This window comes from Onychomys torridus, chromosome 9 (genome assembly GCF_903995425.1).
Source record: "Onychomys torridus chromosome 9, mOncTor1.1, whole genome shotgun sequence".
Taxonomy (NCBI): domain Eukaryota; kingdom Metazoa; phylum Chordata; class Mammalia; order Rodentia; family Cricetidae; genus Onychomys; species Onychomys torridus.
Window position 1 is genome coordinate 87,103,336 of NC_050451.1, and position 13,796 is coordinate 87,117,131.

At 42.9% G+C, this 13,796-nt stretch overlaps 1 protein-coding gene across 1 annotated transcript in view; it reads left to right on the top strand.

The window, feature by feature from the left end:
- The window catches only part of Pibf1 (progesterone immunomodulatory binding factor 1), a 184,085-nt gene extending 171,556 nt beyond the window's left edge, over positions 1-12,529 (top strand). The window contains exons 17-18 of the mRNA XM_036200021.1: positions 2,402-2,572; positions 12,178-12,529. Of these exons, the coding sequence (XP_036055914.1) occupies positions 2,402-2,572; positions 12,178-12,228 (222 nt within the window). The 3' untranslated portion in view covers positions 12,229-12,529. The remainder of the gene's footprint in view (positions 1-2,401; positions 2,573-12,177) is intronic.
- Positions 12,530-13,796: the final 1,267 nt, after the last annotated feature.

A 13,796-nucleotide genomic window follows, 5' to 3' on the forward strand; every position in this document is an offset into this window, starting at 1 on the left:
ACATACTTTTTACACTCAGGAATCACATTTTTAAAAAGTTCTTGGGAATGGGGTTGCATTAGGAAAAGGTTTAAGTAGCTGTGTCTCTGGGACTATTAATTAAAGGGGCCAAAGCCCTCAAGATACCATATATATATTCGTAAAAGTTGGGAGGTTAATTTGGAAGTCATTTTTCATGTTTTATTATATCTTCATATTAAAAATACTTATGGTTAGTGAATGTTTTTTCAGATAAAAAATTGTTTTGTTGAAGTTGGGCATGGTGGCCCATGCCTTTAATCCCAGCACTTGGGAGGCAGAGGTAGGTGGATCTCTGTGAGTTCCAGGCCAACCTGGTCTACATAGTGAGTTCCAGGACAGTCAGAGCTACACAGTGAGACCCTGTCTTGAAAAACAACAACAACAAAAGGCATCAAAAAATTATTTTGTTTTTGATAGACTAGGAAGCCATCATTTCCCCCTTTCCCATTAAGTACTGCAAGAGCTCAATTATGCCATGAAGCTGAGGATGTAGCTCTCTTGGTAAAATGCTTGCCTCGATACACAAAGCACTGGGGTTCCATTCCCTTCACCACATAAACGGATTTACAAACCTGTAATTCCAGCATTAGGAGGATCCAAAGTCATCCTTGACTACAAAGAAAATTAGAGCAGCCTGGGCTACCAGAGACCTTGTCAAGGAAAATAAAATAAAATCTGATGTAACTGAATAAGCTTAACATTAGGTCAGTGGCTGCATTCTTTACCACAAATTAAATAACGCTATCTTGAAAACCAAATGAGTCTCCTAAAGGCCCAGATAACTGTATGACTGTATTTGTGTGCAGTCTATGTGCTTTGGGCAAGAAAGGAGAATGGATCCTAGCACTTCGGTTTCCAGCTTCTGCCCTGGCCCGGGAATCTAGTAAGGCGGCATGGCTCAAACTCTGCAGTCTGTTTTTAAATATCTACTCCAGCTAGGTGGTTCTAAATAGAACTAATGACAGCCAGAAAAGAGAGGCCTGTAAGGACTTGCTCTGACACGGAGCTGACATCTATAAACAGAGCAGTAGAAGGATCGGGGCATCGTTCTGTTGCCCTAAGTTTGTGTGTTGGCATGAAGATGAAGTAATAGGAAAGAATTACCTAGTACAGAGCCCACCATTATTGCACAGATAAATCCAGTAGCAGGCCATCTCCCTGGATGTCTGTGTTTGATGCATCAGTCTAGTAAGTAATCAGAGTATCCACTAATGAAGAGCCAAAAGTTAGGAAAAATAATAGGCTTGAGAAGATGTGGTTGCAAATTTTACCCTAAATTCTTCAAAAACTCAAGCGGAGTTCATTTTTCACTCAAAAGGCAAATTAAAATCCAGGTGACAAAGCTCTGAAGGCCAAAGGGGGCAGGAGAGGGGCTGTCTTGAGTTCAAGGCCATCCTGGGCTACAAAGTAAAAGCCAAGCCAGCCATGACTACATAGCATAGCACCGTCTCAAATTAAGTAAGGAATAAATATTTGGAAAGGCAACTGGACAGGATGGGGTGTAGCTCGGTGGTAAAGTACTTGGCTGGCATGCACAAGGCCCTGGACTCAATCCCCAGGACTGGAAAAATTAAAAATGGCAACTCATGCCAGCTCCATTACCGTGTGTAAATGGCTACAGAAATACTACAGCTGAAGAAATGCTAAAGCTATATTAAACTTCCTGTTTGAAGTAAACCATGATTAGTAGTCACGGAAAACCATTCTGTGATCTATTCTCTACCTTCTTCATTTAGACTTCATAAGGTAAGAGGACGGTTTAAGAGGGGGGAAATCTGACCAGGCTGAAGCTGCCTGCCATGCACAAGGCCGGGGTTTGAGTTCCAGCAATTAAATAACAATTGTTGCTAATACTCCACTCAACAAACATGCAGAAAACTGCAGTAGAACTCCAGACAGTCCACACCTTTGTGTCACAGTCCATAGGTGAGACACACACGTATCATGGGGTGTTTTTTGAAGCTCCAAGTGTGACTCTAATGTGTAGAAAAAGTAGCAACCTCTAGCCTGTAAAAAGTCAGAGCCGGGCGGTGGTGGCGCACGCCTTTAATCCCAGCACTCGGGAGGCAGAGCCGGGCGGATCTGTGTGAGTTCGAGGCCAGTCTGGGCTACAAAGTAAGTTCCAGGAAAGGCACAAAGCTACACAGGGAAACCCTGTCTCAGAAAAAAAAAAGTCAGTTGTAATGCTAAAAGTAATATTTACTATTTTAAGAGTCATGTGCACGATTGTTGTACGTTAATATTTTGTTTTCTCAACTCTCTTCATATATGTAATATAATTATTCAAATATTTTATCTATTTAAAATAAATGTTTAGTGTCAACCATTATTTGTCTGCCAAAATCACACTTGCGGTTTTCTTGTTTTCATATATCAACAGGAATTTGCAGCCATGAAACAGATTATCATTAATATGTGTAGTAAACATTCTGAGAACAGCTTACTTACTAAAATGGAATCAAAAAGCATGACAGAAAATCAAGCATCCAAGATTTTGAACATGCCAAGAGAACATGAAGACAATATATTTATACCCAATCCAACCCTGTTTGTAAGTATAACTAAAAATATTTAGAATTGTAAGCTGTAGTCCTCACTAAATATATTTTTTCTTTTCCTTCATATTTGTTTTAAATTAATTTGGATGGTGTTAGGCAAAGGTCTTGCAATGTCTCTATTAATCTCTTTCCTAATGAACATTAGCTGAGTATTGGATTTTATGTCTCTAATTAGCATATTGAACTTACCTAGAAATTATCCTAAATCTACACCTTTCCTTCCCACATTGACAGGAACAAATTACAACGGGCTCAGAAATGTATTCTGCACGATTTTTATCTTTTGTGTATGCACATGATGTGGGTGTCTGTCCATGTTCATAGGGACCATGTGAGTGACATGCATATAAGGGGTGAGAGGATAACTTCGGGTCCTTGGTTGCTGTGCCTGGCCCTCAGGCTCCCTGGGATCCTTCAGTCTCTGCCTCCCATCTCATCCATAGGATGCTGAGACTCTAGACTTGCATTACTGCATCCAAAGTCAGGTCCTCCTGCTTGTGTGGCAAACACTGGACCCACTGGACCATGTCCCCAGACCACAATGTTTTCATTTGCATGAGAACGAAAAGGATGAGAAGTAGCACCTGCTCCCACTTAGTTATACACGATTGTGTTGGATCTTTCATAACGAATAAAAACAGTTCATACTAACTGGAGCCAGATGTACCAGTATGTGCCTAATATACCAGTCACCTGGGAGGCTTAGGCAGGAGGGTTATAAGTTCTAGACCAGTGTGCTCAACTTGATGAGACCCTATCTGAAAATAGCTTTTAAAATAAAATTAAAAGGGTTGTTTAACACACCTGAATTCCCAGAATATGGGAGGTGGAGAAAGGAGGATCAGGAATTGAAGGCCAGCCTTAGCTGTATCATGAATTGGAGGTCAGCCTGAAATATAGTGAAACCCTCTCTGGAAGAAAGGGATGGAGAAATGTGAAGAAAATATCTAGAAAATATTGAAAATTGTATGTTTCAACAAATAATACAAAAAGAAAAAAGCAATGGACAAAGAGTGGCATTATTGATGAGTCGACTTCAACATGATTTTCCCGAAAAGAAACATGAGGTTAACTTCCAGTCCTGCAAGACTTAGAATCAGAAGATTGGTCTTTAATATTGCAATTCAGTAAGTCCTTGACATTTACGATCGTATAATCAAACCCCCTTTCTTTTTCCTCCCGTGCTAGGGACTGAACCCCCTCCTTGCACTTGTGCTTGGCAAGGATTCCATCTTGGGTGTTTCGAAAGGACTCATAGACAGGCTTCGCTAGGCTGGCCTCAAACTCACACTCCTGCCTCTGCCTCCAGAGTGCTGGGGTTACAGATCCGTGCAGCCACCAGCATCAGCTTCCCACTTTCAAATGACAGCAAACCTCTGTCTGTGTCCGCAGAGGAAATCTATGGGGAGAGTCCGTGTTGCAGTAATGTAGGCCAGGCTAACTGTGAGGAAAGCGGCAGCTCATGGGGGTGACTCCATCCCAGGCACCTGGGAGTCTCGGCAGCCCTGCTCATTGAGCTTCCCCATGCACGGCTCTGCCTCGCCCTTAGTGGTGCTTGTTTGGAGGTTCCATCCTTCCTGGGACTTACTCACCTTTGTCTCCACACCTTCCTGTGGTTCTTCCCACATCTCCTGTTTGCTTCAGCACACACTCGCTGAAGGGGAAGAAATGAATTGTTTCTCTCTCCAATTTGATTATCTTCTTAGAACTAAAACTCTGGGAAATGAAAGAGGCAGTGTGAGCCTAGGAGGCTGAGGCAGGAGGTGAGCCATGGGCTTGAGACCATGGGTTACATAGTGAGTTTCAGGCTGTCCTGGAGTACAGAATGAGAGAACTTACCTCAAAAGAAAAAAAGATTAAACTTGTATTTTCAGTCAGGAATAATATTACAGCCTCTTCCATATATAGTTTAGTAATAAGCCATTTGAAATAAGGAATTTCTGAGTGAGCATGGCATGAGGGAATGAGGGGCGAATGATCCCAGACAGTGTTATGTTTTGTCCATTATAAGTCCAGACCAGCTGGCAGATCACTGAAGTTGGGTCCACCTGTGAGGACTTAGAAATCAGGATTTGTGGGGTTGGGTATTTAGCTCAGTGGTAGAGCAAAAGGTCCTGGGTTCGGTCCTCAGCTCCAGCAAAAAGAAAAAAGAAAAAGAAAAAAAAGAAATCAGGATTTGTGTCTCAGCCTGCAGCATTGGAAAACAGAGTAATTATGTCGACTAAATACAGCCTTTCCCTCCTTAGAAGCTGTGCTGGTTAAACACTGCTAGAGCCTTGATGTCCAGCTCTTTTTCTAGATCCCAAGAGCAATCCCCCAGGCTTATTTTGTCTGCCTTTATCAGTCACTGTTCTTTCTAAGTTTAACAGACTTTCTCAGCGTCTTATAGTCCCCAAGTTATAGATTAGTGTTTTAGATGGCTACTTGTGGACAGCAGTTATCAGTTAATAATAATAATAATAATAATAATAATAATAATAATAATAAATAAATCAATCAATCTTATCAGTTAATCCTCTCCAAGATCCCCTATACCTAATGAATCACTTCTCCCAAAGTCCCAGTTAACCAGACATTTGTTTCTGCAGCAGCCTTCGGGGACCTCACAAACCTGCAGTAGTTTGTGGGACCTGTTGACACTGTACTACAATTAAAGTGTCTTTATTAATTTGTACTGTTTCTCTATAAAATTATAAATATAATTAGCTTAAGTGAGCACATAATAATTATGGCAGTGTTCATAGTAATAAAAGGTAATCATTAAGTATGTCAGTAATGTTACATGCATAAATAAATGAAAACTGGCTTCATCCGAAAGAACCTCTGTGAGATGTGAATTTAAAGTATGGACTCTGCTGGCAGTGATGGCCTGTGCCCTCAGTCCCAGCACTTGGGAGACAGAGGCAACAAGTCTCTTGAGTTTGAGGCCAGCCTGGCCTACAGAAAGAGTTCCAGGACAGCCAGGGCTACACGAGAGACCCTACTCGCAGAGGCAGCAGGGAGGAGATGGTTAAGGACTCTCCTTACTTAAAGGTTAATTATGCTAATAAGTGAAGGAGGAATATCAAGTTTAGTACACAGCACCATTGTATGTGTGAAGGGCCAAGAACTATTAGGATGGTAGAATAAAAGAGACACTCTGTTCAAACACCTAAGGGTAGAATTACCAAAATAAAGAATAGCTAACTGTATATCTGAATCATTGCGCCCATTTTATCTGGGGTCTGTTTAGAGTTAGAGAAGTCTTTAAAGGGTCAGACAGTGAATAATTTGCCTTTGTGAGCCCCATACAGTCTCTACGACATTTGTTATTGTTATATTTCTTTTAAAATATCTAATTCAGCCGGGCGGTGGTGGCACACGCCTTTAATCCCAGCACTCGGGAGGCAGAGGCAGGTGGATCTCTGTGAGTTCGAGGCTAGACTGGTCTCCAAAGCGAGTTCCAGGACAACCTCCAAAGCTACAGAGAAACCCTGTCTCGAAAAACCAAAAAAAAAAAAAAGGAAAAAGAAAACTATATATATATATATATATATATATATATATATATATATATTTCAGTATCTAACTCATATATAAACAGATAGCTGTTGATCTGTGTTCCATGTTAGACAAATCACTCCATACCAACTAAGAGTTGGTAATGGATTAGAAACTTCTAGTATCTAGAAGTTAAGCTATACTAGCATACTACTAATAGCTCATCACTAGATGAAATATATGGAAATGAAGAATTACTCATTTCACGGGAATCCGAAATCAAGCTTTCAAAAGCACAGTTAGTTACTTGACATTTGTTCCCGTTTGGTAGTGACAAATGAGTGACTTGGGTACTAGGGGAGGTGAGAAATCACATGCTCAGTTCTAATGTAGCTCCGAGTAGCATGAATTATAATTAATGTATGACCAAGGGCAGAAGTTGGCCAAGAGCCAAACATGGTGCATGCCTGTAGGAAGCCTGATCACAAGTTCAAGGCCTGCCTAGGTTACAGAGCAAAATCTCATCTGAAAAAATCCATTCACCCACAAAAGACTCTGCGTACCCATCTCTGGGTGGTAGAGGTGGCTGAACTGAATGTAGTCCCACATGCCTGTTAATCCCAGCAATTGGGAAGCAGAGGCAGGAAGATTGCAACAAGTTCCAGCCAACCAGGGCTCCAGAGGGTCTAAAACAGACGTCAGTTCAAGCTTATAAAGCTGAATGTGGTATTTCTGTGCCTTGCGAATTGGCGGTTACTTAGAGTTGTGACTGTTGCCCGTAGTTCTTTCTGGTAGAACCACTCTGCCTGGTTAGTTCCAGCCGTGATCTCACCCTACTGGCCTGCGTGCTCTTTCATATTGCTTAGGGGAACCACTTAGGTTTGAATTCTCAAACCTCACGCCAGTCTTCCATAGAGCCGAGCAGTCTCTGTCATGGCAGATCCAAGCGTGTGTACTCCTTTCCTCCGTGCCGAGTATGTTATAGGCAGTTCTTCTAAAACTAGTGCTCCTTTTTACTTTCCAGATGGACAGAACCAAAAACCAACACCCAAAAGCAGATTGATGTTTGAGGGGATTCACTTTGATTTGAACATTACACAGTTATATATTGAGAGGTTATACACTGATCCCTTACATTTATACAGCTTTTGTGTGTCTAATAGGGGCAGGGATATAGCTCAGCAGTAGAACATTAACCCAGCGTGCACCAGGCCCTGCCTGGATTTGATCCTCAGGATCACAAAGAAAAAGAAACAAACAAAAATAGCTTTTATTGCCTAAAATTCAGAGCTGTGTTGAAGAGCTGGGCCTGACAAACCATAGTCCTAGCCCTCCGAAGACCAAGTCGGGGCTTCCGAGGGAGCCCCTTTCTGCACAGCACACAATGAACTGCTGTGTAGAATGGGAAGCATGGCATATTCTGTGGAGAAAAACGAAACAGGAAAGAGCATGAGGGTTGAGAAGGTCTAGCCTCCTGAAAAGGTGATGCTTGAGCCTGGAAGGAAGAGTACCTGCCCAAGATCTGTGGGAGCAGGGCTTTCTCCAGCCCGTCCACATGCACAGTACACATGAGGAAGGGCTTTCTCCCGCCCGTCCACATGCACAGTACACATGAGGAAGGGCTTTCTCCCGCCCGTCCACATGCACAGTACACATGAGGAAGGGCTTTGGGTGGATGGGCGGTTTGGCTTGTGTTGCTTTGCTGTTTGGGTTTGTTTTTTGTTGTTTGTTTTTCCAAGACAGGATTTCTCTGTGTAGTTTTGGTGCCTGTCCTAGATCTTGCTCTGTAGACCAGGCTGGCCTCAAACTCACAGAGATCCGCCTGCCTCTGCCTCCCAAGTGAAGGATTAAAGGTGTGCACCACCATTGCCCAGCTGGTGTTTGGGTTTTTAAGATATGGAAAAAATAAGGTTGTATAGAAATACATGTAAAACTAAATTCTTCCTACTAGTAGTTATGATCCAATATCAAAAATACTCAGAAATTATCTTAAAATGTAATCTTTAAAGCTTGATTTGAATCCTAGTCAAAAATTGTTCTAAGATAATCTGTTCCACCTTTAAAAACTAAAGTTTTTGAGAAATACTAGTTAGATATCCAAACATCCAGTATCCAATTTTACCCAGTGTCAAAGCTTAGGCTTATATAGGGCCAGCTACCAAGTACTCTCGTTAATACAGATCGTATTTAGATTGAAAGTGAACAGGAGAGATGTATTTAGTCATTAATGCAGCCTTTATTGAACACCGTTTTATGACTTCCCACAGAGCATGCACAGCTTATTAAGTAGATGATTCAAGTAAACAACTGTAATAACTTAGGTAAGCACAGGGCTTGGGACTGCTTGTGTAGATTAGTTAGTAGGGCACTTCCCTAGTATGCATGAAGCCCTGGAGTCAGTCCCAGCACCACATAAACCAGGCATGGTGGCTGTGCCGGTGTCCTAGTACTGAGGAAGTAGAGGCTTCCTGGAGATCAGCACCTCAAGATCATCCTGCCGCATAGCTGATTCTTGTTGCATCTGCTTGGGATGAAGAGGTGGTCTGATGTAGTATAAGCTGGCCTTGAACTCACTGTGTCCCCGTGATTCCACTCCCGGTCTTCCTGCTTCCACCTCCCACCTTCAGGGGAAACTCTGTCTCAACAGAATTAATTTATTAAGTCCATTGTAAAATTGAAAGTCCATTATAACGACTTTCAGGTCTTTAAAAGAGTGCCAGTGGATTTCTCCTAGAGTAGGTAGGGGTGACTTTGAACTGTGGCCCAAGGCAGGATGACCACCAGTTTGAGACCAGCTCATCTTAACAGCAAACTGTCTCAGAAAAAACGGAGGGGACAGAGAGGAATGTGTAGTACTTATTTTGAGGGTTAAGTGTTTTACATGGAATATGCCATTTACTCTCCCAACAACCCTCTGGGGCCTACTACTATAACAATTAAGTCCCTTGGAGGCAATGTGACAAAGTCTAAGGGGACTGACGGAAAGCATGTGGAAAGCAGGGATCAAACAGGACAGAAACTGCAGAACTACAGCCATACCCAGGACTCACCAGGTAGGCGTGATAGCCTTTCTGTGGAAACATAGGTGTTCACAGGCTTCAGCCACTGTCAGACCATAACCAGACAAAAAGAACAGTGAAGTAAACGCTCAACTTTGCTCTCTCTGTACCTGCGAATCCTGTCTGCTTCCTATTAATGAACCTAATCAGAAACTAGCGGTCATAGCCAGCCACCTCTTTGGGTACACAGTGGGGGTAGAAAAGGATGAAGGGTAGATCAGAGGCAGCCAAGAATGTCCTACACAGTTCCTTTCACACACACACACACCCTTTTCCTCATGTTACTTATTCAGTATATGAGGGGCCAGTTTGACCAGGTTTACCAAGATAGTAAGTAGCCAGACATGGTGGTGGATGCCTTTAATCCAAGCATTTGGGAGGAGCCGAGTAGGCAAATCTGCAAGTCTGAAGCCTACCTGGTCTACATAGTGAGCTCCAGCATACCCAGAGCTATGTAAGGAGACAATGTCTCAAAAACCAAACAAAATAAATATAGTAAGGAGCAAGAGCCTGTGATGAAGCACTGTGCTACTCTGTACTCAAACCACAAAATAGGGGATGGGCCAAATAACTACTACAGCCACCAGGCTGGCCTTGAACTCACTGTGTAGCCCAGGCTGGCCCTGACTCATTGCAGCTCTCCTAGCTTGTCCATCCGAGTGTCAGATTACAGGCAGTACACAGACATTTTCACAGATAATAACGGAATCCTGTGAAGAACTCCATGCTCACATATGAACAATGCCAAGTGAAGTGAATCACTTTGGAAAATGCAGTCTACCATAACATCCACCAGAAGAGACTCTGGAGCTGGGGATTGGATCAGTGGGGCAAAGTGCTTGCCATGAAAGCATAAGGACCCAAATGTTGTTCCCCAGAACCTATGTAAATCCAATTTATAGTCCCAGCGTTCCTATACAAGATGGAAGCCAAAGACAGGAGAATCCATAGAAGCCTTGGGGCCAGAGAGCCTAGCCTAAGCTCCAGCTAGAAATAAAAGATCCTAGCTCAAATCAAAGTGGGAAGGTAAGGACCAATGTCCGAGGTTGCCCACGGACCTCCACATATGCCCATACACAAAACAATATTGATCATGTTATATGATATAACATATGTAGTATATTTTATTATATCTATGTAAGTTTTTTATGTGAATTGAACTAGAGAGATGGCTCAGCATAAGAACCAAGATTGGGTCCTACTAGCCAAGTCAGGTGGCTCACAACTGTAATTCCCGCTCCAGAGAACCCTTCATCTCTGGCCTCCACAAGCATGTGCACTCCTGTGCACATATTCACACATAGACACACACATACAAACTGGAAAATAGTAAAAATCTTTTAAAATGATATATCTATCAAAACAATACTAGGCTCAAATAAATTAACTGGTAAATTCTGCCAAACCTTTAAGGATGAAGTTATACCAATTCTCCACAATCTCTTTCAAAAGTTAGAAACAGTTCCCAGTTTGGGGGTCAATAGAATGATAAAAGTGTTTGCCTGGCATGCATCACACAAGTCAAGTATGGGAGATCTAGCCGGGTATCAGAAGGTCAAGGTCATTTGGGGCTATGTGTTGGTTTAAAGACAGTCTGGGATATTGGAGACCTTGGAGAAGGAAGAGGTGGGGAGGGAGGGAGGAGAATTACCAACATGTTTTTGTTTTGTTTTGTTTTTTCGAGACAGGGTTTCTCTGTAGCTTTGGAGGCTGTCCTGGAACTCGCTTTGTAGACTAGGCTGGCCTCGAACTCACAGAGATCCGCCTGCCTCTGCCTCCCAAGTGCTGGGATTACAGGCGTGCACCATCACCGCCCGGCCCCAACATGTTTTACAAAGCCAGCCTTAACAATGCTTAGTACCAAAAACTAGCCAAAAATATTATAAGAAAACTATAGACCCTTCTCCTAGATGAAAAAAAAATATATAATGATTTTCATGGGCAGTAAAATTATTCTGTGCATACTGTAATGACTTATACATATCTTTAGCTATTTGCCCAAAGCCAGAGAATTTGCATAGTAGTGTCAGTTAGCAGTTATAACAGATGTGCCACTGTAGTAGGGGGAGTGCTTGCCTAGCATTCAGGAAGTCCTGGGTTTGAACCCCGCCCTTGTGTAAACAGGGCGTGGTGGTATGTATGCATAATCTGAGCACTTGGGAGACAGAGATGGTCTAGAGTTCAAGACCACAGATGTGCTGCATGAGGTCTTTATCTATGCCTGCCTTTTGGTTTTGCTGTGCACTAAAACCTGTCCTGAACAAAATCTGCATAACTGAAGTCAGATTGGAAGAACTGAGACCTGTCCCAGTAATCCCAGCACTCAGGAAATAGTTCAGGATCATCCTTGGCTACATAATGAGTTCAAGGGCAGCCAGGGCCTTGGTGTGTCCTGACAGTCACCCCTGAATAGATTAGTAAGTTTCAGGGTTGGGGATTTAGCTCAGTGGTAGAGCACTTGCCTGGCAAGCACAAGGCCCTGGGTTCTATCCTCAACTCCAGGAGAAAAAAAAAAAAAAAGATTAGTAAGTTTCCTGTTGAGGCAAGGAACTTGTACAAGCCTGTGGACTCCTTACCAGCTCAGCCCCATACGCACTCAAAACTCAGCCTTCTCAATAAAAATCACCTCTGTCTCCATCCAATTCCAGAACCTTTAGAGGAGGGAAAGGCTACACAGTGACAGCCCTCCCTCGGACTTTCCCATCCCAGAGTTCTTTCTCACTGTCCAGGCTCAGTTTCCCTGTTTTGTTTGGGCTTGAGACAGGTGCTGGGAAGCCAGTGACTGGGGTGGCTTTAGTGGCCATGAATTGCCTGGTGCCCTACCACCCTGAGGTAAAAGCATGAAAGGATCCCACAGCAACCACGTAGGAGCTCATTTCTTACCAAGGACTCAGCAAACCCAAACCTGAAGTTCTGTGACAGATGCTTGAGAGTTGGGTGAATTAAAGAGAGGTGGGCTGTCTAGCTTACACAAAGTGCCCCAGATGTAAGTATGTGGTTCTCTACATCACCTCCTCCTTGTAAGCATTTTATTTAATTTACTTTTTTTTTCTTTTCAGACTAAAAAGGAAGCACAAGGATGGTCCAAGAATCAAAAGATGAAGGCCTAGTGTTTGGTGCTGGAGAAAGCCAGAGCCTAAGCCTAACCCAGCGGGGCCTCCCTCCACACTGCATGCCCAGCCAGGGCCGCTGCTGTGTTGGAGTGGTCCTTCTATCACCGTGTACTCCAGAAGTGCTGTCTCTTTTGGGGGAGAAACATGTTTTAATCATGTACTTGACATTTTCAAATATAAGTAACTTAATGTTTATTTTAACTAATGTTAAATTAACAATTTCAGTATAATCAGCCTATAAAGTACAAATAGTTGTATGCTTTATATTTTGGTTTTATGTATTTTGTTATAAAATAAATATCCATCCTCTGACTAGATTGTAGAGTTTTCATGAATAGAGAGTTCTTCTTAGAGTAAACTTCCTGAACTACATAAATTCTGAAATCACATGACACAAATGCCAAACACCTGACATTCTCTGTTACTTGGCTGGGCGGTGGTGGCACACACCCTTAATCCCAGCACTCAAAGCAGTGGTAGGCGAGATCAAGACCAGCCCGGTCTACAGAGTGAGTTCCAGAATAGGCTCCAAAACTACACAAAGAAACCCGGTCTCAAAAAACAAAACAACAAAAACTCATTTGTGTGGCTGTCAAAATGACTTGGTAGATACAAGCCATCCAATCTAAGTTCCATGCCGGAAACCCAGACAAAAGGGGGAAACTGACTCCCAAAAGCTCCTCTGCTCTCTTCATGTGTACCATGGCACACATACACCAGCATACATACAGACAAGACATTCAAGTGTGTAAACTGATAAACCATACTCTTTTTTTCTTTTGTGGGGAGGGGTTTCCATTTGTTTGTTTTAGAGACAGGGTTTCACTGTGTATCTTTGGCTGTTCTGGAACTCACTATGTAGGCCTGGCTAGCCTCAAACTCACTGTGCTGAGATTGAAGATAACGTGCTACCACACCACTGGGCTCTTTAAAAAGTACATTTAAGAATCTGGTAGACCGGGCTGGAGAGATGGCTCAGTGGTTAAGAGAACTGTCTGCTCTTCCAAAGGTCCTGAGTTCAACTCCCAGCAACCACATGGTGGCTGACAACCACCTGAAATGAGATCTGGTGCCCTCTTCTGGTTGGCAGGGATACATGCAGACAGAATAATGTATACATAATAAAAAAATAAATCTTAAAAAAAAAGAATCTGGTAAACCGGACCGGGTAGTGGCGGCGGTGGCGGCGGCGGCGGCGGCGGCGGCGGCACACGCCTTTAATCCCAGCACTCGGGAGGCAGAGCCAGGCAGATATCTGTGAGTTCGAGGCCAGCCTGGTCTATCAAGTGAGTTCCAGGAAAGGCGTGAAGCTACACAGAGAAACCCTGTCTTGAAAAACAAACAAACAAACAAAAGAATGTGGTAAAGTGCACTATAGGATGTTCCTAACATAATACAATGGGTGACAAATACCATGTGGGTACTGTGGGTTCAGTTTTCCTGTTGATGGTGTTTTTTCCTTATATTTCATATTCTCATTAACCAGTGAAGTCCGGCAAGAAGTCCGCTGTTCTGTTGGTGAGGTAACAGTCTGCTGTGAAGTCTTAACATTGTGAGTCATGGTG